The sequence below is a fragment of the Apodemus sylvaticus genome, chromosome 16 (assembly GCF_947179515.1).
Source record: "Apodemus sylvaticus chromosome 16, mApoSyl1.1, whole genome shotgun sequence".
Classification (NCBI taxonomy): Eukaryota; Metazoa; Chordata; class Mammalia; order Rodentia; family Muridae; genus Apodemus; species Apodemus sylvaticus.
The window spans coordinates 62,182,030-62,207,359 of NC_067487.1; the positions used below are offsets into that span (position 1 = coordinate 62,182,030).

The 25,330-nt window shown below is 40.5% G+C and overlaps 1 protein-coding gene across 4 annotated transcripts in view; it reads left to right on the forward strand.

Moving 5' to 3' along the window:
• Window positions 1-25,330, forward strand: part of Tnpo1 (transportin 1) — an 85,051-nt gene that overhangs the window by 49,157 nt on the left and 10,564 nt on the right. For all 4 annotated transcript variants that reach the window (XM_052160073.1, XM_052160075.1, XM_052160076.1 and 1 more), the window contains exons 7-21: window positions 5,771-5,852; window positions 7,731-7,853; window positions 9,939-10,057; window positions 10,495-10,555; window positions 11,108-11,276; window positions 14,231-14,383; window positions 15,045-15,270; window positions 16,828-16,999; window positions 18,485-18,571; window positions 19,861-19,968; window positions 20,089-20,247; window positions 20,325-20,412; window positions 21,943-22,041; window positions 22,280-22,375; window positions 24,932-25,007. In XM_052160073.1, coding sequence (XP_052016033.1) covers window positions 5,771-5,852; window positions 7,731-7,853; window positions 9,939-10,057; window positions 10,495-10,555; window positions 11,108-11,276; window positions 14,231-14,383; window positions 15,045-15,270; window positions 16,828-16,999; window positions 18,485-18,571; window positions 19,861-19,968; window positions 20,089-20,247; window positions 20,325-20,412; window positions 21,943-22,041; window positions 22,280-22,375; window positions 24,932-25,007 — 1,818 coding nt within the window. The remainder of the gene's footprint in view (window positions 1-5,770; window positions 5,853-7,730; window positions 7,854-9,938; window positions 10,058-10,494; window positions 10,556-11,107; window positions 11,277-14,230; window positions 14,384-15,044; window positions 15,271-16,827; window positions 17,000-18,484; window positions 18,572-19,860; window positions 19,969-20,088; window positions 20,248-20,324; window positions 20,413-21,942; window positions 22,042-22,279; window positions 22,376-24,931; window positions 25,008-25,330) is intronic.

Here is a 25,330-nt window from a genome sequence, read left to right on the forward strand (position 1 = left end):
TTGTCATGAAACTAAAAATTTAGAGTAAATGTGGAAATGGTAAACAGGTCATTTGAAAGGAGGCAGGAACTCAGGGAAGACTGGCTAAGGAGTCAGGAAAGGGAAAGGAAGATTGTGGAGATTGTAAAGGGGAAGAGAGAACAGGCAGTTAAAAATAAAAGAATTCTCCAATAATGAGAAAGATGTGAACAGAATAAGATGCAAGTAAAAAGGGAAATGAAGCTAACGAAAGCATTTCAGTTATAGAAGCCGGGTGTGGCAGTGTTGCCTTTAATTCAGGCATTTGAAGGGGCAAAGGCAGGTAGGCGGATCTCCGGGTTGGAGGCCAGGTTGTTGGTCTACATAGTGAGTTCCAGGACAGCAAGGCTGTATAGAGAGCCCTAACCTCAAGAAAAACAAATCAGTAGAATTACAAAGATAAACTCATCTGTTTTAGAGAGATGGTTCAGTGTGTGCTGTCTCAGAGATCCTGAGTTCCCAGGACCTCACATACTCAGAACCATCTCTCAAGATGTGACAACTTGAGTGGCAGAGGCAAGTGGATCTTTCAAGTTTGAAGCCAGCATGATTAACAGAGCTAGTTCTAGGACAGCCAGGGATATACAGAGAAAACCTGTCTCAAACAAAAAGATGAGACACCTCAGTTTTAAAATCACAGGTATGTGTCACTCCAAGGATGCTTGCCGTCACCTGCACGTACACATACAAATACATGTACATGTGATTTTAAAACACGGGTGGAGAGATGGCTAAGTGACTGTTTGCTGCTCTTGTAGAGGACTCAGGTTTGGTTCCCAGCACCCACATAGCAACTTACGACTGCTTTTCAGAGACCTTGATGCCCTTTTCTGATCTCTGCAGACCTGTATACACATGGTATATAAAGGGTGCATTAGGGGAGGGGTGGGTACAGACACACATACAGGCAAAGCACAAGTAATACAGAAAAAAATTTAATCTTTTAAAAAAAAATTGGAAGTTTTACTAGAAGTTTTACACTAGAAAAGAATTAGATGTATTAAAATTGCCTGATGATGGTAATGCATACACAAATGCTAACTCCAAAGAGAAAAAGGACAGACAGTAGTAGCACTTGGTGTAGAGTCTCACTGGCTAATTGAATTGGAGCATGCCAGGGTATGCACGCTGTGAGGAGGACACCTGTGCCACGGGTTCTTGGCTGTCATTTCATTTTCTCTAGTTGTAAGCTGTGTGCGTGTCTCCACTTGGGCTTCCGTGGACTCCAGGGGCCCTCTGCCTCTGCCAAGTGGTTCTCCCAACTTCCTGAGAGTGTGGGAGACAGACAGGCCCTGAGATCGGCACAGGTGGAGCTCACTCCTTGGCTCCTCTGAAATCCTGCTAAATAATGTTCACCTTGCTGGTGGGATGGAGCTGTGGATGTCACATACTCCTCTGGAACTTGAGTTGAGTCTGTAAGGAACAGATAACTGGCTCCAAAGATGACTCCACCTGCAGCCATCAGAGGGTATGACCTTAATGCTCTAGAGTTATTCACAGCTATGGGTTTGGCTCAGGAGCAGCAAAGACTATATGGTGACTTTCCCTATATTCTTCTCTGCATGCACAGGGACCCTGCTGCCTTTGCCTGTGAACATCTGGCCTTTGTTCTCTCTGAAATTGTTTCCCAGAATTAATTATTGTTCATTTTGGGGCAATGGCAGGTTGAACTTAGGTCCCATGGCTTCAATTCTTTTCTGTTCTCAGGTCCCCAGGTTAGCTCAGTTTTAAACAGTAGCATCCCTCTTAGATAACACTGCTGATCTGCCCTGGCATAGAGAGCATGGCCTCAGCCAGGACTGACTGGATCTGAGCTTAGAGGGAGGCTTGTCCTGTGTGGAGGACCTGCCTTCTGCTTTCCCTCTGCCTACCACAGGCATCGGGGTCTGCAGCTGCTTTAGCTTTATCACACTTTTATTACATTTATTACATTTATTTTTTCTGAGCTTAATCACATAATTTTCCCCTTCCCTTTTTCTCCAAACTCTCCCATATACCCTTCCTTCCTGTCTTTCAGATTTCATGGCCTTTTAATTAATTGTTACAGTCACAGTGGTGAGACGTTATGGTGTAGCTTCAGATATTCCCAGGAGACACAGTCTCACCGCAAACTCTCCAGTCCTGGCTTTTACACCTTCCTGCCCAGCCCCCTTTCAGAGCGTTCCTGAGCCTATGGTGGTCTGGTACTGGACTCCACAGCTCTGCATTTTGTTTGGTTGTGGCTTTCTGTGTGGTCTATGTCTGTTGCAAAGAGAGTTTCCTTGATGAGAGTGAGGATTGACTACTTATCTGTGAGTGTAAGGACAAATAATTTACAATATATTTAGGTGCTTCTTCAAGATCTGTGACTTCATTACCCCTGGGTACTTGGCTGGGTTCCTAGTACCAGCCATGATTTCCCTGTTGCCAAACAGATCTGAAGTCCACTTAGAGAGCTGTCGGTTACTGCAGAAGCATGTGTGCCCCTGCGGCACCCTTAGTCACTGTGCCATGCAGGTTGTGGGTAGTGTCCAAATCGGACAGAGCTGTTGGTTACTGAAAGCTTGAGTGGTGCTTTCCTTAGGGAGAGGGCATTTGAATCCGTCCAGCTCAGGGTGCTGGTAAGTATACCAGGTTGTTCCCTTCCTGGGTATTATGAATAGAGCAGCAGTGAACATGACTGAGCACTATCTGGAATACGAGCTCCTCCTTTCCTTTGGGCATATTTCAGGAGTGCTATATCTGGGCAATGCAGTAAGCTCACTCTTAGCTTCTTGATCACTCTCCCAGCCAGTCTGCAATCCCATCAGCAATGAATAAGGGCTCCCTTTTCCTCCACATTCCCCCCAACTTTTATTGTAGAGTTTTTTGTTGATCTTTGCATTTGCCATTCTGACTGGTAAGATGAAATCTCAAAGTTGTTTTGATTTACTTTAATTACTAGAGGCAATGGACATTTTTAAGGTATTTCTTTGCCATTTATTTTTTAAATTCATTTAAGAACCATTGGTGATGGATTTTTTTTGTTGTTGTTGTTGTTTATATATACATATTTTGGATATTCATCCTCCTGTCAAGTGTGTGACTGGTAGAAATTTTCCTCCATTCTGTGTACTTCCTCTTTACTTAGTTGATGATTGTTTAGCTATGCAGAAGCTTTTTATTTTTTCAAGTACCACCTATCAGTAATCGTTGATCTTTATTTTGGAGCAAGTCGAATCCTATTCAAGAAGTCTTTTCCTCCACAAAGGGACTACTTGTACTCTCTTGTAGCAGTTCTGGTGTTTCAGACTTTGCATTTGCCTTTGCTCCATTTGGAGGTCTTATGCAGGTGATTGGATAGCTACCAGTCTAATTTCATTCTCAGACATGTGGATGTCCAGTTTTTCCAACACCATTTGTTGAAGGTATTTTCTTTTCTCTAGCCTATGCTTTGGCATGTTTGTCACATAAGTAGCTGAAATCGCATGTACTCATAGTTGGGTCTTTGATTTGGTTTCAGTGACCTGCATGTCTGTTCTTGTGCCAGAGGCAGATTGTTTTGTTGTTGTTGTTGTTGTTGTTGTTGCTGCTGCTTTTTTTAAAGACATATCTATATAGTCCTGGCTGTCTTGGAACTCTCTTTGTAGGCCAGGCTGGCCTCAAATTCAGAAATCTGCCTGCCTCTGCCACCCAAGTGCTAGGACTTAATGTGCGCTACACATAGAGCTCGTGTTAGTTTTGTTACCATGGCTCTGTGATGCATCTTAAGAACCTGGAATGGTAATCCTTCCAGCATTTCTCTTTTTGTTAAGAATTGTATTGCCTATCTGGAATCTTTTGTGGTTCTATATGAATTTTGGTGTAGTTTTATTTTTTTATTCTATTTATTAGAGCCTTTTATTTTCTCTTAAATCTGTGTGTATCTATGGATCTATCTCCTTCTGTCACTTTTTTGGATTTTTGGTTTTTTCAAGACAGGGATTCTCTGTGTAGCCCTAGCTGTCCTGGAACTCACTCTGTAGACCAGGCTGGCCTCAAACTCAGAAATCTGCCTGCCTCTGCCTCCCAAGTGCTGGGATTACAGGCATGCGCCGCCGCCGCCACCACCACCCGGCTCCTTCTGTCTCTTTAAGATAACCTTTTGATGTTGTTCAATATGTTCTCAGCCTTCATATGAACCCCGGTTTCTGGGTATAGACCACCACATGTCTGTAGCGTAGTGGTTCTCAACTTTCCTGATGCTGCAACCGTTTAATACAGTTCCTCATATTGTGGTGACACCAAACAATAAAATTATTTCATTACTCCTTTGTAACTGCAGTTTTACGACTGTTGGGAATCCTAATGTAAATGTCTGAAATGTAGGGTATCTGATATGCCACCCCTTTGAAGGGTTGTTTGACCTCCAAAGGGTCACAACCCAAAGATTGAGAACTGCTGCTCTGGAAGGGAGGATTCCATTTAAATAGCATGTTTTCCCCAGCTGTCTTAGTTCTATTGTTGTGAATTAAAACCATCCTAGAGGCAGCTTTCTTAATGGTTAAATAAATTAAAGCACTTACTTTGGAGCCCGTGTACAGTTTCAGAGGTTTAGTCCTTGTCGTGGCAAAAAGCATGCCGGCAGGTGCAGGGGAGCGGTACATCCTGATGCACAGGCAGAAAGAGAAGCTGGGTTTGGTATGGACTTTTGAAACCTCAAAAGTTCACCCCTAGTTACACGGTCTCCAACAAGGCCACTCCCATTCCAACAGGGCCACACTCCTAACACTTCTTTTCAGATAGTTCCACTCCCTGGTGACTGAGCACCTTAGGCTAAATAAAATATATCAGCCTAAGCAGAGGCAATCTTTCAGCTTGAAGCCAACATAGTAAAAACTTTGTCTCCAAAAAAATAAATAAATAAATAAAAGTACCTACTTTGGTTTAGAATTCTCACTTGTCAATGTAAATTCCATGTATATGTAGTTCCTTCTATGCCCTTGTTTAATGACCACAATAAACTACTGGGTTCTAGTGTGTTCTTTGAACAGGAACTTTTGAGGTTTTTAGCAAATTACATTCATTTAAAATATAGCTCATAAAAGATAGTTGGGAGTGATTGCTGCACAGCAAGGAGAGAGTGAGACAATGGAGACTTGTAAGAGTGCTGGCTTTACTTAAAATTACTGTCTGGTACATCTCAGTGCACAAGAAAGTTGTGGTGGTGTTGAGCTACTGATAAGAACAGAATGATCACAGGCTGGCTACCCAGCTTGTCAGTGTGGTAATAGAAATGATGAAAAGTTGTATCCACTAAAAGTGTAGGTTGAAGACAGACTAAATACTATCTGGCTCACACAAGTATTCCAAAATGGGAATTGGAATGGAAATATGTTTGGACTTTGCATAAGTTTGCTCTGCACTTACTAAATATTCAGATGCTTCTAAAGAAAGGACACTTAGTTTTTCTTCAATTTAAAAGTATTTTGTTCTACAGAAGAGAAACTGCACTGTAAAAAAAAAAAACATATTATTTGAGTAAGTGCCATTTGTATAATACCAAGCAGGTCTTACTCAGAAATTAAAGTGGATGGCTACATGCAGCACTGTCCTGAGTGGGTGGCTACATGCAGGACTATTCTGCCGTTCTTTTTTAAATGCTGGTGCTGCTCCTCAACTGCAGCTTCTCACTGAGTCATTGGTGGTCTACAGACTCTTAAACTCTAATGGGTACCAACACCGTAGCATCTCTAGAGATGCACATTGATTTCGTAACCTCAGTAAGCATTCTAATGTGCACCTCGGTTTTTAGGTCTCACGCTGTTGCATGTGTCAATCAGTTCATCATCAGTCGGACCCAAGCGCTCATGCTGCACATTGATTCTTTCATTGAGGTAAGACTCGGTGCTGCCGGGGGCGGACTGCCCTGGGCAGTGACTTCAGTGTATAGACAAATGGTTGTCATGGCTGGTGGTGTTAAAGTTGGGTACAGTAGTACTAGTTGAAAATAAAAGCATTCTCTATGTCCTAGAACATTGGAAATGTGGTCTAGATATAGGTTGTGGAGTGAATATATGTAGTTCTGCCTCCTGGCTTGACAGCTTAGAAGTCTTAACACACCATTCCGTTTGTATGTGCATGATTTTCCTAGTCTATGAGTAATATTTGATGCAAGCAAACACAGAATATTTAGTAAGATTGGATGCAGTTGACCTGTAACAATCCAAAGGTACACACTAAAAGAACAGTTACATACTTAGTTGACGTGGCTGTTAACTGCATTGCATGGTGGTCTTTAAATGGTCTCAGTATATAGACCAGACCATTTAGGAATAACTTTCTGTTTTTCCATTGATTTATATTATAAATATAGAGGAGTCAAGAACACTATTAACTCTTAAATACTAAATACCATCTGAGTGGCATAAACACAGAAAGAATAAGATCATGTTCCTGGGGGCACACAGAGACTGAACCACCAACTAAAGAACAATCAGGGGCTGGACGTAGGCCCTCTACACATTTGTAGCAGATGTGCAGGTTGGTCTTCATGTGGGTCCAGTAACAATGGAGGTGGAGTAGCTGTCTCTGACTCTGTTGCCTGCTGTTGGATCCCCTTCCCCTAGTTGGACTGACTCAGGCCTCAGTGGGAGAAGATGTGCTTAATCATGCTACCACTTGATGTCCTGGGGGCTGGCAGGTACCCAAGGAGGGGATTCCTCTTCTGAGGATAAGGGAGAGGGTAACGGGAGGAGGAGGGGTTTGTGAGTGCAGGACTGCGGGGAGGGCACTGCTACGCGGAGAAATAGTATAGCAGATTAGTGAAGGAGAGTACGATCATACTGTCTGGCCACAATCCGCAAGCAGAACAGTTCCCTGTCATTACCTCTTCCTGATTACAGCAAGTATAGAAGTTGAAGTTTTAAGAAGGGATGCAGTCATTTTAATTTTCTCCACAGCCTCTTTCTGAATTCACTCTGTGGACCAGGCTAGCCTCTTGACTCATGGATCTGCCCGCCTTTGCCTCCCCAGTGTTGGGATTACAGGTGTCCAGCACCTCGCCCAGCTGTGTTGAAGAATTTGTAAGAAGTAGCACACGCACAGTCATGGGGCAGGTTTCAGGTCTCTCCTACCTCGCTGAGACTGAATTTCCTGTTTCTGCTGCTGTGCCACAGTAGCACAGCTGTCAGGCCTTCGGGCTTCCTGGCTCTTCTCCATCTCTACCACCCAGCTCACTGTAGGAGTTGCTGGCTTTGCAAATGAGTATCACTGTGTCAGGTTCTTCCTCCCCACCCACCTCCCTTTAAAACAACAAAACAAAAGATGAGTCCTGGGGATAAATCTCAGGTCTTTGGACATTTGGACACAGCACACATGTTTAGTCACTCAGCCAACTCTCAGATCTTTTGGTGTTTTGGAGTTCCAGGTTAGCCAGCAATACACAGAGACCTTTTCTCAAATAATCAAAAAGGAGAAAATAGAATGGCTTTTAATCTTTATACCACAGTTGTGGTCTTTGGTGATTGCCATTCCACCATTACTTAGTTGTCTATTTTATCATTAATTGTTTGTCAGGCAATTCTGGGCTTAAAGGAATGTTTGTTGAAGCAAAGTCTGTAGGATCTCATCCTGGCCTTGAGCTGTCAAGTGCTCTGGTCAAGCTTCCAGTTCAGTCTTTTTGTACCCTGCTAATTTTCTAATAAAAATAAACCTTTCTGTTTACTGCACGGGAGATTGCAGACTAGGAGGGAAATGTGTTTCTTGTTCCACAGAATCTCTTTGCGCTGGCTGGTGATGAGGAGGCAGAGGTGCGGAAGAACGTGTGCCGGGCGCTCGTGATGCTGCTGGAGGTGCGCATGGACCGCCTGCTTCCTCACATGCACAACATAGTCGAGGTAACCAGAGTGCGCGCGCGCACAGGGTGGAAGGGTGGCATTGGCTGGCTTTCTATGGCACCTTTGACGAAAGATACACAAAAGAGATATGCTTGTTTTTACATTGTAAATCATCTTGGTCATTTTTTTTTATTTTGTGAGAGTTAAGATATTATTGGAGGAATTATTTAAACAGAGACTAGGTTTTGATCATCCTAAATAAGAAACTCTCATTTAAAATGGTATGCCAAGTTTTAGGTATTTTGGGGATATTGGGTGATGAATTCTTGGATTGTTAGAAAATAAAATTAAAAATTGAATTATCAGTTTGTAGTTTCATTTTCAATATAATAAAATTGAGGTTTGTAAGAAAGGAAGACCTTGGCAAGGTGGTAGAGGAGCACATCCTTAATCCCAGCACTAGAAAGAAAGGCAGAGGCAGGCCATCCTGGTCTACAGAGCGAGTTCCAGGACAGAAGGCGCTGCACAGAGAAACCCTGGCTGGGCTTAACAAGCCATGTAGATTTTAAAGGTTTTTCAGTTCTTGTCTAGTTGAAGTAAATTTACTAGGAAACATACCAACTGCACTTATTTGAGGACTGTGTAAGATAAGTGAAGGAAGCAGTTATTTAGGCTCCATTTAGTACTGCTAGAGTCAAGCTCTGCCCTCTAATTTCATATTGCTGAATAGTCCTATTTATTTATTATATGGCTTTCCAGGTGCTTTAAGCAGTGTCTTGTCAACCTCACTTGTATGCTGCAAGGTGAGAGTGTATCTCTTAGAAATGGGGTTACAGCCGGGAGGTGGTGACACACGCCTGTAATCCCAGCACTCTGGGAAGCAAAGGCAGGCGGATTTCTGAGTTTGAGGCCACAGCCGGGGCTACACAGAGAAACCCTGTCTCAAAAAAACCAAATCCAAAAAAGAAAAAAACAAATAGAAAAAGAAACTAAAAGAAATGGGGCTCTGGGGTAGTGGTTCAGTGCTTAGCGGTTGAGGGCTCCCTAGCGTTCATAGTCTGATAGCTGCTTGTAATCCCAGTTCAGAGAGTCCACTTTGTCCTGGCTGCAATGGACACTGCGTACAGGGTGCTCACACTTGCAGACAGCAGGCACACACAATACCATAAATGCTAAATTAATAAATGTTTTTTAATGTATTAGAAAACTGCTGACACCCACATTGTGCAGCGTCTTCTGTGGACAGAAGTTGTGTCTGTGGGTCTGTTGTCTACAGAGTCAGCTGGAATATAGGTTGACAAGAGTTTGAAACTAACTGCAAAGTTTAAAATTTTATCACTTGGTGTAGGTCACACCTAGGGATCCTAATTTTATAATATTATGTAATACTTTATTCAGCAGTACGCTCAAGCCTAATACTTGACAGGTAGTAGAGCAGGCCTGGGACTGTCCATATTTTGCCATGCAGTGTGTTTCAGTCTAAAAGAGAGTGTACTAGAAATATGTTAATTGGCTTTGATACTAGTCCCAGGTATAATGGGAAATTGTGTGAGTGAATTCAGCTCGGTATATATCCAGAGGTCATGATAAAACACCTTGTTGAAACAACAAACTGTACTTAGGGAGTGTTAGAGCTAGCAGGACTCCAGATGGACTACATGGTGAACTCTGGGCCAACCCTGGGACCCATGCTGAGATCCTGTCTGCAGAAGACAAAGACAAAAACAAAAAAGGGGAAAAAAAAATCTGACGTCTTTCCAAATTAAAGTGATTGACTTATATATCATTTTAAAATATGGGTAACAGTCTGTCTATAAGAAACAACTTGTTATTTTTAAATTCTTTATTTTAAGGAAGATATGTGGAGTTATTTTTGCTTTTCTCTGATTAACATTGTCATGTCAGAAAATATAGCAATTTCCTTTTATATCCCTGCACAGAAGCAGATCAATTATACATACAAATAAAAATTTCATTCTTAAGTAGTAATTCTTAAATTTTAACCTTGTTTTAGAGGCATGTAGGGAGCTTTAAAAGAGAGGGAAGCACAGGTTGGAAATCCTGACTTGCAGTGTAAGGAATCAGGACTGTGTTCGTCTTCACTGTGCACATGAAGCTGATGAACAGTATGGACTCTTTTCACAGTACATGCTGCAGAGGACCCAAGACCAAGATGAAAATGTAGCTCTGGAGGCCTGTGAATTCTGGCTGACTCTGGCTGAACAGCCGATATGCAAAGATGTTCTTGTAAGGCATCTGCCAAAGTAAGTGTCCTGTGCTCAGTGCTGCTTGTCCTCAGCACTAGAGGGAGGTTCTAAAGCAGTGTCTGCGGCGTCACTGTCAGCAGACTTTCAGCATTGCCTGTGTTGGGCGGATGCGCAGGTGCCAGATGAGGTGTGGAGGTCATGGCCTGAAGCCCTAGCTACACAGAGAAGCCTAACTGCAGTGTCTACTTACTATTTATTGGTCTTCCTTTTGGAAACTTTCTGAGCATTAAAGCTGGCTGGCCCAAGTTTCTTAAACGTATCTTGTTTGTAGTCCTTGGATTCTTGGGGGAGGAGAGGTCAGTGATTTAACACGGGACATCCTGAAAGACTACATTGCCTCTTGTTGGTTTAATTAGCAAAGCATATAGATAAGGTTGTTAAAGACAACTTGAAACTGTCAGTGTTTAGATCTTTGTTTCATGAATTCTTCCTAGGTTGATTCCTGTGTTAGTGAATGGCATGAAGTACTCAGATATAGATATTATCCTGCTTAAGGTAAGGAAACCATTCTCTGATTAGAGAGGACACTATCTATATGGATAATAAAGCTTTGAATTTGATCAGTAGGCTGTTTATTTAGGATAGACCCTATGTAAAGACTCCCTGTTACATATAATAGGCTACAAATGTTCAATGATGATGAACAAACATGATGAATTTTCATGGCAGTAAGTCATACCTTAATTGACAATGATTTGGGATTTTCCTTTATTTCCTTTGACCAAAACTATTGGAGATTTTTGGAGTTGTTGCTTATAATTTGTTTTCTTTAAATCCATCGTATTCTTTCTGGGGTTTATTTTAAATACTCTGAATTTGATTCAGGTTACTCTTGCTGTACCAAGTAATAGTTGACAGGGTCTCCTAACTTAGCAAGTGTCATATACTCCATTGTCCCTTTCACGGGGACCTGTTCTCACTCAGGAAATAAGCTCCAGAATCCTGTGTGTGACTCAACCCGTTTAATGTTCTGCTTCCTTTACTTACATTGGTGTGGATTGCTTAAGTAGAATAGCCACTGAAGGTTTCTGTCTAAATTAACAACAGGGTGATGTTGAAGAAGACGAGACCATCCCAGATAGTGAGCAGGATATACGGCCACGGTTTCATCGCTCAAGGACAGTAGCTCAGCAGCATGAGGAGGATGGGATTGAGGAAGAAGAGGATGATGATGATGAAATTGATGATGATGACACAATTTCCGACTGGAACCTGAGTAAGTAAGGCTTCGCTGCTGGGCTGCTGCTGACCAGCTCTTGTTTAGTAAGCTGTTTTAGGGCTCATCCACTTTGTAGCAGGTATCCATCGTTCTTTTGCATTATGTTTATGTTTCCCATTCTGGTGTGGGGAGTAGTGATCCATGAAGATGGAGGGGCAACACCTCCATCTGTTGGCAGATGTATCCAGTGCAAGGCTGCTTGCTGGGCGGTGGTACTCTGACCACAGCTCTCCCTGAGGTGCCGGAGCGATGCACTCTCCACACCAGCACCAGGGCTTCCCTTGTTCCTATCTCTCGTCCTGTTGTCACTGATGAATATGACTAGGAATCTTTGGGTTTTATTTTCCTTATAGCATGTCCTTGTAATTAATAATCATCATATTTACCTTATTGGTTGAACTATTTTCCTTCTAGTCTCATTGTATAGCCCTGAATGGTCTGGATTTCACTATCTAGACCAGGCTGTCCTAAGATGTGTCAGCCTTTAGCTCCCTGAGTGCGTATGTCACCACCATGCATCATTACTGTACCCTGCACATGAGTGCACTCATTGAAAGGCTTTTCCTGTTTCCCCAACAAGGTTTGGCTTTATAATTGGCATTAAGAATAGGAAGGTTCTCTATTTTGTTTTGTCCCTCCCAGAAAAACCTGAAAGCTCATCACCTGTGGAACTGGCATATTGACCCACGTCCTTCTTTTCTTCCTTTTTCTTTTTTGGTTTTTTTCGAGACAGAGTTTCTCTGTGTAGCCCTAGCTGTCCTGGAACTCACTCTGTAGATCAGGCTGGCCTCAAACTCAGAAATCTGCCTGCCCCTGCCTCCCAAGTGCTGGGATTACAGGCGTGTGCCGCCACTGCCCGGCTCTTTTTTCTTAAGTTGTTATTTGAATTGGGTGTTTTGCCTGCCTGAGCTTCTACATCAAGTGAATGGTGCCTGAGGAGGCCAGAAGAGAGGGCATCAGATACCCTAAAAGTACAGTTACAGATGATTGTGAGCTACTGTGTGAGAACTGAACCCCAGTCCTGTGCAAGAGCAACAAACTTTACCTGCTGAGCCATCTCTCCAACCCCATGCCCACATGCTTTTGAGGGGGACGGGGGTTGTTTTGGGGGGGGGTGGATTTGCTTTGTTCGAGACAGGCAGGGTTTCTCTGTATAGCCCTGGCTGTCCTGGAACTCACTTTGTAGACCAGGCTGGCTTGGAACTCAGAAATCCGCCTGCCTCTGCCTCTGCCTCCCAAAATGCTGGGATTACAGGCGTGTGCCACCACCGCCTGGCTCCCATGCCCACACTCTTAATTGAGGATACAGCTTGCTTGTTTACCTGGTTTAGGCTAAAGCCTTGGAATTCCACCTGGAGGTCCTTATCCCATCCTTTTCCAGCCATAGGCTAGGTCATGGCACATCTGAAAGTGGTTCTGATTTCACAAAATAATTGGATCTCCATGTCAAGGAAAGCTGCATGCTGCTGCTCCTAGCCTAATATACCGAAATGCCTTTTATTTCCTTGGTTAAAAGATGGATGCCCTTAGCGCCATGGTGTGGTTTTCACATGGCGAGGACCTCAGCATATGGCTCTGCTGTTCTGGTTTTGCTTATTAGCTGGTTGGTAAAACCCTGCTGTCTAGTTCAGAATTTCCCACCCTTGACATTATTCACATTTGAATTCACATCATTTCATTCTTGTGAGGATTGTCTTATACATTATAATATGCCGCTATTCTACATACAAGTTATGACAATCAGCAGTGTCCCATATATTTCTAGACACCCCTACAACTAAAACACCCTGGTAAGGACTCACTCCTTCTTAATAATTTCAAAGTATTGGAGTTTTTAATAACTTTTATATAATTGTCTTGCAATGTATGTCACCGTGGAACACATAATTTCTATTCTGCTTTTTTACATGTAACCTTTTACATTTTAAAATGTCTTATTTGCTATGCACTATGCCGTAGACTTTGTATGCATATTACATGTAGTCATTCCAGTAACCTTAGGTAAGAAGGGAACTCCTCAAGAGTGGTGTAGAGAGTTGTACTAATAGCAAATGCTTATATCCCATTTACCTTTATACCCTGCCAGAAGCTCTTTGCACATCTGAAAAAATCCTATTGAGCCTTTTAGGGGGAAAGCCAGGTTTCTAAAATTGACCCCAGATTATATGTAGTCTGCTGCTCTTATGTGTATCCTCACACAGAGAATGTCTTTTTGTTTGCCCATATGCTATTCAGTTGTGCAAATCTATTTGTATAATAATTAAAACTTCTAACAGATTGAGTGTTTCTTATAGGCAATATAGCAGCTTTTACTGTTACAGGATATTTGTTGTTGACTTAAAGTTTGTGATCAACTATGTGCTATACCTAGTTCACATTGAAAAATGTTATACTTAATATCCTTGTTAATGAAATCTTACCTGATTAGTCCTTTGTAAAGAATTTTTCTCGCATATTTTATTTCTATTTTATATGGTAATTATTTTATATGATAATTACTTTTAATTTATACTTGGTTGACTTCCAAATAAGAAATGATATACTTGATTCCCAAATTATCTGCTACTAAAACTGTTAAATAGAACTAAGTAGGTGTTTTATTGTTTATTTATTTGCTTTGTTTTTGAGATAGGGTGTCATGTAGCCATGACTGACCTGGAACTCAGTGTCAAGCATGCTAGCTTTTGATAGATTTCACCAAGTGCTGGGGTTGAAAACATGCCACTACATGCCTGGCCCCCCAAGTATAACTCAGTCTTAAATATGACCTTTTGCTTAAAGTGAGCATATTCTGCCACAGAATTTTAACAATAACCATGGCCTTCTAGAAGCATTGGGTTGAATAGAAAGAACATTCTAATTTTTTTCCACAAAGAATAATTCTATAATCAAGTATGGAAAAAAGTTTTTAAATAAATTGGCTAATTTTGTCACAATGTTCATTTCCTCAGGAAAATGTTCTGCTGCTGCTCTCGATGTTCTCGCAAACGTTTACCGGGATGAGCTTTTGCCACACATTTTGCCCCTTTTGAAAGAATTGCTTTTCCACCATGAGTGGGTTGTGAAGGAATCTGGCATCTTGGTTTTAGGAGCAATTGCTGAAGGTAAGTCCAGCTAGAATTACAAGGTTTTTGATAGATAGTAATAAAGCCAGGACGAGGCTACTGTGAGGAATTGTTAACTGAGTAAGCCGAGACATGGCCCTAAATTCACATACTTCCTGGCTCTGCTTGTATGCCAGATGTGGTACACAGATTGACCCATACAATTAAAAGAGGTGCCTGAACTCCGAAGCCATCTTAAGGTGACCTACTGGGTATGACCAATCACAGGCTCACTTCTGATTCCAGCCAGCTAGTTCACCCGTGTGCTGTGGCTGCTTTTGCTATAGTAAATGAAACTAAAAGAAATCCAATGTTTGAAGGCTGTTTGTCTTAAAATACCTTTATTCCCCAGGTAAATCTCAGAACCTGATAGCACAGAGTATCATCATGATGTCCTGTCTTCACTATAAACATCTATCTCAAAATATTTATAGGCACTTTTGAAAACCAGAAATTTCATGATGAAAAATGGAATGAAATCTTAACTTCCTTTAAGACACTTAGGAACAATTAACTCTGATGTATTATTTTTTAATAGCTCAGTATCAACCTTTTTATTTGTAGCCCTGGAAATATACTGAATGTTTCTTTATGGATGCTGTGTCCTTTCTGTATACAGTTGAGCTTAGCACTTTTTTGAAAACTTGCTGTTCTTTCCTAGGTTGTATGCAAGGCATGATTCCATACCTGCCCGAGCTCATTCCTCACCTTATTCAGTGCCTTTCTGATAAAAAGGCTCTTGTGCGTTCCATCACCTGCTGGACTCTTAGCCGCTATGCACACTGGGTAGTCAGCCAGCCACCAGATACATACCTGAAGCCATTAATGACAGAACTGCTGAAGCGTATCCTGGATAGCAACAAGCGAGTACAAGAAGCTGCTTGCAGGTAGGACAGATTCATAACACTGTCCGTTATAAAGAGGAGAGCCTGGTTTCAAACCAACAGATTTTTATACCACAAAATGCTGCAGTTATGATGGGAAATTTAGTTTTGGTTGGTTAAGTGTTAATAGAACTGCTTGTTATCTCTGGGGTGTTTTACACATTGCCATTTCAGGAGGCCTTGGAAATATTTTTACTTACTGTTTTACTAAACAAAATAGGACTTTTAGCTAAAGATGTAAACCTTTGCTTTCTTCCTCATTCTGTCATCTAAAGTGTTGGTGGATTTTCAAAGGAGTAACAACATTTTAGATACTTCTCCAGTGTATGGGTCCACTACCATAACTTGAAGACAGAATGTCCTGTAGACTTTTGACACATCCTCAATGGTGCTGTGCTTCCTGAGTCAGTACCGGTGGTTATTCTGTTGAATTTGGGGACTCTGTTCACATCACCATTGCTTGTTTTCATTCCTACTGGTTTCTGTTTCTAGGAGCAGAGGAAAACTGGGGAGGGTCTGTCACTAAATTCCTAACTCTTTAAACTGCTTTTACCATTGACCCTTTCGTCCGTCTAGCGATCAGACCCGATACTCATAGATGCCAGCAAATGCGTGGTCACTTACTTAGTGCCATCCTAGCTCACCATTGACTATGTACTCTACGTGTGTGTGTGTGTGTGTGTGTGTGTGTGTGTGTGTGTGTGTGTGTGTGTTTGTGTGAGTGTGTGTGTGTGTTTGAGTGTGTGTGTTTGAGACTGGATCTCTCATTAGCCTAGGACTTGCCTAGTAGATTAGGCTGGTTTACCAAGTGCTTTCCCAGCTCTGCTTTTATAACCATCTGACTTTTGTTTTTTAAACCTGTATTCTAGAACTTCTACTTGACTGCTACATTCCTAGCACCCTGACTATATGAATAGTAAACACCAAGTAAACGTGTTGAATGAGTAAATACAAGGAGCAGAACCGTAATAGCTTTAGGTCTCACCACAGTAGCATATTAAGAAAGGCGGAGCCAGGCAGTGGGGACACATGCCTTTGTAAACTGATCTCTAAATTGGAGGCCAGTCTGGTGTCTGGAGCAAGTTCCAGGACAGCCAGGGCTACACATAGAAATCCTGTATAAAAAACAAAAGTAAAGTAAAACACAAAATGAAAGGAGGACAACTGAGGCCAGGATGTGGTTCCATTTGTAGAGTGACTGCTTATTTACATGCACTAAGTCCTGGGCTTCATCCTCAGAGCCATGTGACTTGGACGCGGTGGTGCATGCCTGTCATGTCAGGACTGAAGGTGAGGGTCGGCCCAGGCCATTCTGGGCTACATAGCAAGTTTGAGGCTAGGCCAGACTACCAGCTGTAGTGGTGCCAGCAGATGCAGGTGTAGTTCTGTGTTCAAAGCCACAATGGCTACAAAGTGGTTCAATTTTTAATGAAAAATATTTTAAAACCAAAGTAAGCATGCAGAGTGAGGCAGTGAGATGCATATGATAGAAAGTGTAATCATCTACAAACTGGAGACTTCATTTATTGTTTTTTGTTTTGTTCATTTGTTTTATTTTAGTGCCTTCGCTACATTAGAAGAGGAGGCGTGTACAGAGCTTGTCCCTTACCTTGCTTATATACTCGATACCCTCGTCTTCGCCTTCAGTAAATACCAGCATAAGAACCTGCTCATTCTGTATGATGCCATAGGGACGCTGGCAGACTCAGTGGGACACCATCTGAACAAGCCAGTAAGGACTTGAGGGTGAACGACTGGGAAGTGGGAACAGTCAGCTTTTCCATGTTTGAAAATGTAAATCTTAAAGAGGTAGCAGTTGAAATAAATTTATGGTTAGTACAGAAATTAGTAATAGCATATCGTGAATACACTTTAAAGTGTTTGGAGGAAAGAGGGAAAAAGAGATTTTATACTGTGGATTTGCTCATTTACTTAGTTCCATGTAAGCACCATTTCATTAACACTGGCATCAAAGCTGCTACATCTCCATACTCTTCTTCCTCCCGAGAGTGTGCCAGGCATTTAGGGGTCTACTGTATAAAGTGAGACTGGAAGTGACATGGTGAAGATGCTGAATAGCAGTACAGAATTGTCTTGTCTCTAGTGGAGTAAAACATGAGGTGAGGGTTTGAATTCTAACAAGTCAATTTCTCTGCTGAATACTATCTGATAAGCTATGTAATCACTGTAGGAAATGTGTTAGCAGTAAATGTAACTCTTATTTTAAATTATGCTCAAAATTTGAGCAAGATACTTTGTAGATTTACTTTTATTTTACTTTGGTATTGGCTGGTTTGGTTAGTTGTAGGTCACGTTTTACAGCCTGTACCTTTTGTTTAATTGATGTGATGATATAAAGCAACAGTTGTTATGTTATAGGCTACAGCCAGCTCTTCCCACCCCAAAATAATTTATCACTTCAGAATAAAACTTGTGATTTGGGCTGAAGAGATCTTTGGTTAAGAGCACTGGCTGCTCTTCCTGAGGTCCTGAGTTCAGTTCCCAGCAACCACATGGTGGCTCGCAACATCTATCATGGGATCTAATGCCCTCTTCAGGCATGCAGGTGTATATGCAGATAGAGCACTCAGATACATTAAATACATAAATCTTTTTTTTTTTTTAAAAGCTTGTGATTTAACAAGTTATGGATCATGCTGTGTTTGATGACACACTTAGTACCAGCACTTGGAAAGCAGAGGCAAATGGATCTCTGGCTTTGGGACCAGCTCGGAATACATAGTGAATTCTGGGCCAACCAGGACTGCATAGTAAGACTGTTTGAAAAGGGAAAAAAACAAGTAGTGGGTTTTGATGATTAAGATACTTACTGATAACACATTTCCATTTAAGAAAGGATATAGATTACTTTAAATCAGGATCATATGAATTAAAAATAGAGATAGAAGCCGGGCAGTGGTGGCGCACGCCTGTAATCCCAGCACTCTGAGAGGCAGAGGCAGGCGGATCTCTGAGTTCGAGGCCAGCCTGGTCTACAGAGTGAGTTCCAGGACAGCCAGGGCTACACAGAGAAACCCCGTCTCGAAAAAACCAAATCCCCCCCCCAAAAAAAATAGAGATAGAGCAGGAAACTGTAAAAAAATAAGTTTTAAAATGAAAATTTAGCACAGTTGCTCCAGATGGGCTGTAATTTTTATAGATTCAATGACTGTGTTTGCTGGTAGTGAAGCTCTTTGTTTTTCATTACTGTAAACAGGAATATATTCAGATGCTGATGCCTCCTCTGATCCAGAAATGGAACATGTTAAAGGATGAAGACAAGGACCTTTTCCCTTTACTTGAGGTACGCTGAGCTGGTGATGTCCAGTTATTCTGACGGTGTCATTCAATCACAAACATGTCCTGAACCAAATATGTATATATGGTAAAAAGCAGTTTTTCACAAAAATTTCTGTTGACTTGTAGAATAAGCACATAACTTGATTTTTGGAGAATTTGTTCTTTGACAGTAGAATCTGTCTTGGTCATATTTAACCCAAATCACCTTTCCCACTTCTAAAATTGCAGTACCACCCCCACCACCTTCCGGGGAGTGCAGGTGTGCCTCCCTCCCACTTCCAAGTCCTTTGTTTTATTTTTGAGACAAAGTCTCAACATGTAGCTCTGGATGTCTTAAAACTCATTATGTAGACCAGGCTGGCCTAAAACTGATAAGAGATCCTTCTGTTTATGTCTCCTAGGTTCTGGAATTAAAAGAATACATCACCATATTTTGGTTGCTTGGGGGTTTTTTTTGGTTTGGGGTGTGTGTGTGTGTGTGTGTGTGTGTGTGTGTGTGTGTGTTCGTGTTCTCTCCTCCTCCTCTTCCAATAACCTGTTGATTCTAAGTAATGTTGTCTTCCTATATGCTCATGGGTATGGGACCATCTACTAGAGCAGGAGGAGCTACCTCCCAGAGGCCACACCCCTAAAGAAAAATGATTATCCTGTTGTTTAGTGGCCCTCAATTACTAACTAGGGGTGGCCTTCACAGTCCCCGCCCATCCATTCTAGAATATTGACTATCTTGGTGCTGTGCCATTGTGAGTTCTTGAGTGTGATAGCAGAGTCCTGTCCAGAAGAAAGCATTTTCTAGCAGTCTTCCTCAGCCTCTTGTCTTTTATCTTCTTCCTAACCTCTCTTCCATGTTGGTCACAGAGCTGGTGGGGTGGACTACATAGATGTCCCACTTAGGGCTGAGCATTCAGAAGTCACTCTCAGCCTTTGACTGCTTGCCAGTGCAAAAAAAAAGAAGCTTCTCTGTCCAGGGTTAAAGGCATCATTAATCTGACTACTTAGCCATAAACTTTTGACTATGTTTACAGTACCAAGTATGAATTCTCTCCTGTGGACCAGGCCTCTGATGAACTTCTGTACAGTTTAAATCATATTTAGATTACGTATAATACCTGATACAGTGCAAGCTTAAATTTTTTCTGAATTGACAAATTGACTATGAATGAGGTTTGAGAAGATACACCCACCATGATAGCATTGTAGAACCAGTTCATAAATGAAAGCTTTTTGCTTGCTTTAAAGCAAAAAGATCTCTACTGTGATCTAAAACTTAGTGTGTGTGCTTGATTCTTTTAGTGCCTCTCATCTGTTGCCACAGCCTTGCAATCTGGCTTCCTTCCATATTGTGAACCTGTGTATCAGCGTTGTGTAAACCTAGTACAGAAGACTCTAGCACAAGCCATGGTATGTACATTTATTTTAAATTATTTTCTCCTTCCTCACAGTCAAACTTTTTAAAAGATAGGTATAAATAATACATATACACTTTTTCAGTGTGCAACAAGATACTCTGTTTAATTTCAGCTAAACAATGCTCAGCCAGAACAATACGAAGCTCCAGATAAAGATTTCATGATTGTGGCTCTGGACTTACTCAGTGGCCTGGCTGAGGGCCTGGGAGGCAACATCGAGCAGCTGGTGGCCAGGAGTAACATCCTGACCCTGATGTACCAGTGCATGCAGGTAAGACCAGGACCAGCCTGACTGGGAACCGGATGCTTTGTTGTTACAAGAAGTTAATTTTTTCTTATTTCTTATAGGATAAAATGCCCGAAGTTCGGCAGAGTTCTTTTGCATTACTAGGTGATCTGACTAAAGCTTGCTTTCAGCATGTTAAGCCTTGTATAGGTATGAATGTTTTCTTCTTTGGGTGTGGGGTGTTGTTCTACCTGTTTTAATTGTTTTATTTTTTAAAAAGTGCTCATTTTACAGGATTGGGAAAACTATATCATTTCTTTTAACATCTACTGAGTTACCACTGTGTCTGGAGGGATGTTTGAATGGAATCCGTTTATAGAGAATGTTAGGTTGCAATTGTTTAATTTATGTAGCATTAACTTATAACAATATGAATTTGCCCCTTTTTTTGTCTTATTATGTAATTCTGACTGGCCTTCATTGACCTGTCTCTACCTCCCAGCACTGAGATTAAAGATGTGCGCCACCACACCCAATAGGAATATGCTTTTGAATCTTAACTATTTCTAGATTTTAAATAATGTCAATGATGGTTTGGTATAATACTCTAAATTATAATTTATAGTGATGAGAAGCTACTTACATAAATGTGTAACAAATGTTTTGTTGAAACATAGTAAGCCACATTTCCCATGTGCTGCTTGGTGTTTATAGGCACAAAGACCATGGTATCTTTAGACTTAGTATTTTCAAACTTATTTCTGTTTCTTTCTTGTAATGGTCTTTCATTGCTAAAAGGATCCAAGATATTGCCATGTGTTTACAGCTGTTTTCAGTGTGCTGACCCCACCTTTGGTGTCTAACACATACTCCATTTCTCGGTGTTTGCCATAAATGAACCCGGGGGTCTAAACTCTGAGCTTCATTTGACTCTGGTCTTTAGGGTAGCAGTCTGTGGAGTTATCAGTTTCTGTGAGTTTGTTGTTTGGTTGGTGGTTTTCTTGGGGTTTTTATAGATGGTTTTCTATACTTATTTTTATTTAAAGATTATTTGTATGTGTTCATATGCATATGTCATCATGCATTATTAGACTGTAGACACACTAGGGAGGCCAAAGGGCATTGGGTTTCCTGTAGCTAGAGTTATAGACAATTTGAGCTACCTAATATAGCTGGTGGGAACTGCATCTTGGTGCCCTCAGAGAGCAGCAAGTGCTTTTAACCACTATTTTTCTCTCTGGCTTCAGTTTTATATACTTCTTTAGAAGATAATTGGAGAGTAGCTATCCCTCTTTTTGGTAATGTTAGCAGCCACAATGGTTCTTAAATACATAGTGGTTCTCAACCTGGATCAGGTTTCCTATCTATGGAATTTTACAGTATTTAGACATTGTGTTTAACATAGATTAGTATTACTAGTGTATGTTTGTGTGTCTGCATGGACAGACAGACAGTCAGGATGTAAGATAAAAATAAATACAATGGGGAGCTGCTACCTGAAGTGTATTTAGGCCTCATATGAAAGTTCAGTAGTCTGGTATTACCTCTTGTAGTTTTAAGAAGGCATTAACAGTTCCTTTAAAAATATTTATTTGCATATTTTTATCAGTTTAAGAATTGATACTATATTTTATGAATTAGCGAAGATTTCAGTTTCTATCTATATTTCCTTTAAAAGTAAGTCTGCTGTTGATGAGTTTACTACATAGCTTTATTCTATTTTGTTCTTGTTTTTCTTAGCTGATTTCATGCCAATATTGGGAACCAATCTAAATCCAGAGTTTATTTCAGTCTGCAACAATGCCACCTGGGCAATTGGGGAGATATCAATTCAAATGGGTGAGCTGTGTGCCTTAATCATTTTGCGACTGTTCTGTTTTATTTTTAGTTTCCTGGGGTTTTTTTGTTTTTGTTTTTGTTTGTTTTTTTTTTAAGTTTCTGAGTGAGCGGGGAGGAGGGAACAGAGGGAGGGAAGAGAAGGACTCACTGACTGCCTTGTTCACGGTTCTAAGGGAAGGCCAGCTTTGTGCGGTGTCTGACCATTCTCTTGCTCTGCTCTCTCGCTGTGGTGTGATAGGTATAGAGATGCAGCCGTACATCCCTATGGTGCTGCACCAGCTTGTGGAGATCATTAACAGACCCAACACCCCAAAGACACTGCTGGAGAACACAGGTACCACAAGAAACAAGCGTGATGGGGACGGTCGGCTTCTTAGCCTTAGACTGAGATGCACGGAGAAACCAAAGCAAAGCTAGCTTTGAAAAATCTACCATGTATCTGAATTCTTGATAATGATGTCTTAGTTTAGCTATGTTCCGTAGCCACTTTACAGAAACATTGAGGAAAAAAAACATTTTTCTACAAATTCTAGTTTAGTACTCTAAAATGTATTTTTGCTAAGATACAATGAATATAAGATCAATTGTGGAGTCAATAATTTATATAGGGTCAAAAATAGATTGTAATTAGCAACTGATTGGCTGAATTTTTGTATTCTTCCTAAAATCTTTTTAAACCAGGAGCTTAAGTGGTTCCCAGTGGGGTTTTTCTTCAGAGGCTTGTTTCTCTCCTGCATTTGTAGAAAGCATGTTGGTGTTACAGAATGCCTTCCATACAGTAGCACACATAGGGTGACTCCACCCTTCTCCCTTCACCCTCTCCGACTGCTGCTAATTAATATTAAGTTTCATTTTTGTTCAGGGACATTTCTTTATATGTTGAGGTGATGATTCTAGTAGTTTCTTCATAGTTAATGTGAGTCCCTACCACTATAACTGGATTAAGATTAAAATAAGGTTTTGTAAATATGAAAGTTTTCAGGTAATTTAATTTCATTTTTAAATTACACAGTAACTACAGTTTATAATGTTTATTGGTATGGAAGGAAATCTTAATTATTGAACAGTTATCTGGCTGATTGGCTGTATGGGTACTGTTTATTTCAAAGTAAATTACATTTTTTTTTTGAAAAGTTTAACAGTTTATATTTGGTGTGGTTTTGAAATCTTGTCAGATCTTTATCTTTCTAGAAAGCAGTACCTATATATGACATTCAAAATGGAAATATTTGGCTATTATAAAAAATATTGTTGAAGTTTCTATTTATCTTTAAATGTGAATGCATAACTGCAAATAAATGTTGAGTGTAATGTATGCTGAAGTTTCTTGTGGGATATCAGCTGGTGGATGTCTTTATATTTTCTTTAACAAATTGGCTTTATCAGATTATGCTCTGGCATGATCACACCCAAGTAATAATAAAATAGCCCGATAATGCGGTACAAGTTGATGAGCTGAATACCACTCCGGATTTGTCACAAGTGGCTACATAAATTACTGCCCAAAACAATGGGTTTTAAACTATTAAAATCAACATACATTTTAGCAATTTAACTACCATCTCCTCACTATTCCCTGAGGTCAATCCCGTAGTGTGTTGTACTTGTTTTCCAACTAGTATATCCTGCACTGAACTTTGTCAGTGGCCCATCCTCTGCTCCCGCATGTCTCATTGGATTGTTCTCACTTGCCTGTTTAATGAGAATGTTGCATAGTTCGTGTCTTTTGAACATAGGTTTTCTTTCTCTTGCTTCATATGAATCTGCTGAATTTTAGTATTATCTGTGTAGTTTGCTTCAAGTAATCCTTAAACATTTTTCTTTATCCCCCAACCCCACCCTTTTTTTATAAAAGGTTAACCTGTAAGTTTTTGAGAGAACACCATTAAAGCACCTCATAGTTCGTTTTCTGTTTGTATTTTACCCGTTGTGTATAAATGTATTTACATGTATGTACTTTTGAATTGCAAGATGCAGTTCTGAGTTGCAGCTGTTTTAGCTCTTTGTACGTTTTAGGAATTCCTTAATTTTGATGGAGAGTGTTTTCCCACTTCAATTTTTATAAAAATCAGATAATGTACTATGGTATTACCTATTTTGTATCAGGCCTTTTATATAGGCCCTTTTCCCTGTAGACCATATCAGCTGTCATTACAATGGACTGTGTAAACTTATTTCCTCTGCTAGACTTTTATCTTGTATGTGATTAGAAAGAAGCTAGTGCATTGTTACCTGAGTTACCAGAGGATAGTCAGAATGGAATCTGATATGGTGGAGCAATACCACCATGGTACTTAATGTCTGACAACTGATTTTGACACAAGCGACAAAGTCCCATTAGTTTGAGAAAAGTTAATTTAAAAGCTACCAAAATTTGGGTTAATATCCCTAGGTGATTTTTAAAGGTTGTAATCTCTTACAAAAAGTTGAAATTTTGAAGTAATACAGCTACAGAGATTGATGTTTGAATAGACTATTCATAAATCACATTTCCTGATACTTCTCAGGAGAGATTTCATTCTCTGCAGTGCTGAGTGACTTTGAATGAAGATCCTCTAGGCCACTCACTATAATCGCTCAGCTCTTGCCTACTTGACATTTAGGTGAGCGAGAAAAACACTTGATGGTTTTTGGTGTTCTCTCAATCTTTAGTTACTTTAATTCCTTTTGTTTTCCTTTTCTAAGAGTATACCATATATGTTGCTGCCCCTTCCATCAGGGGGTGGTAATAACCAGCACTGGTGAGATCTTATGTTTATTATCATACACAAATTCTGTTGGTTTCTGTTTCTGAGTTATTTGTTGTTTTTCTTTATTTTTCTCCTTCCCCTCATTTGCTCATGTCTTGGTTGGCGTTTGGTGGTGTATAACCGTGATTGCGTTACCTTAGCAATAACAATTGGTCGTCTTGGTTACGTTTGTCCTCAAGAGGTGGCCCCCATGCTACAGCAGTTTATAAGACCCTGGTGTGTATTATTCAATCTTTTTTTTTAATTCATTTTTCTTCACTCTTTCTTTCTCTATCTCACTTTTAGATATATTTTCAGTTGGTTACAAAAATCACAATCCTTAATCATTGCCAACCATGTGACTAATCTTGTCCTATCAGGTTTGTGAGGTTTTTCAGTAGTATCGTCATGTATATTTATTTTATGTTGTGGCTAACAACTAATGGATGCATGGGATAAGATTGTCACATGCTTGCTGTGTTTAAAAGCTTGATTATACATAAAAGCATTTAAATATCCACCAGAAAAATTAAGATGCATGCAAATTTTTATAAATTTAG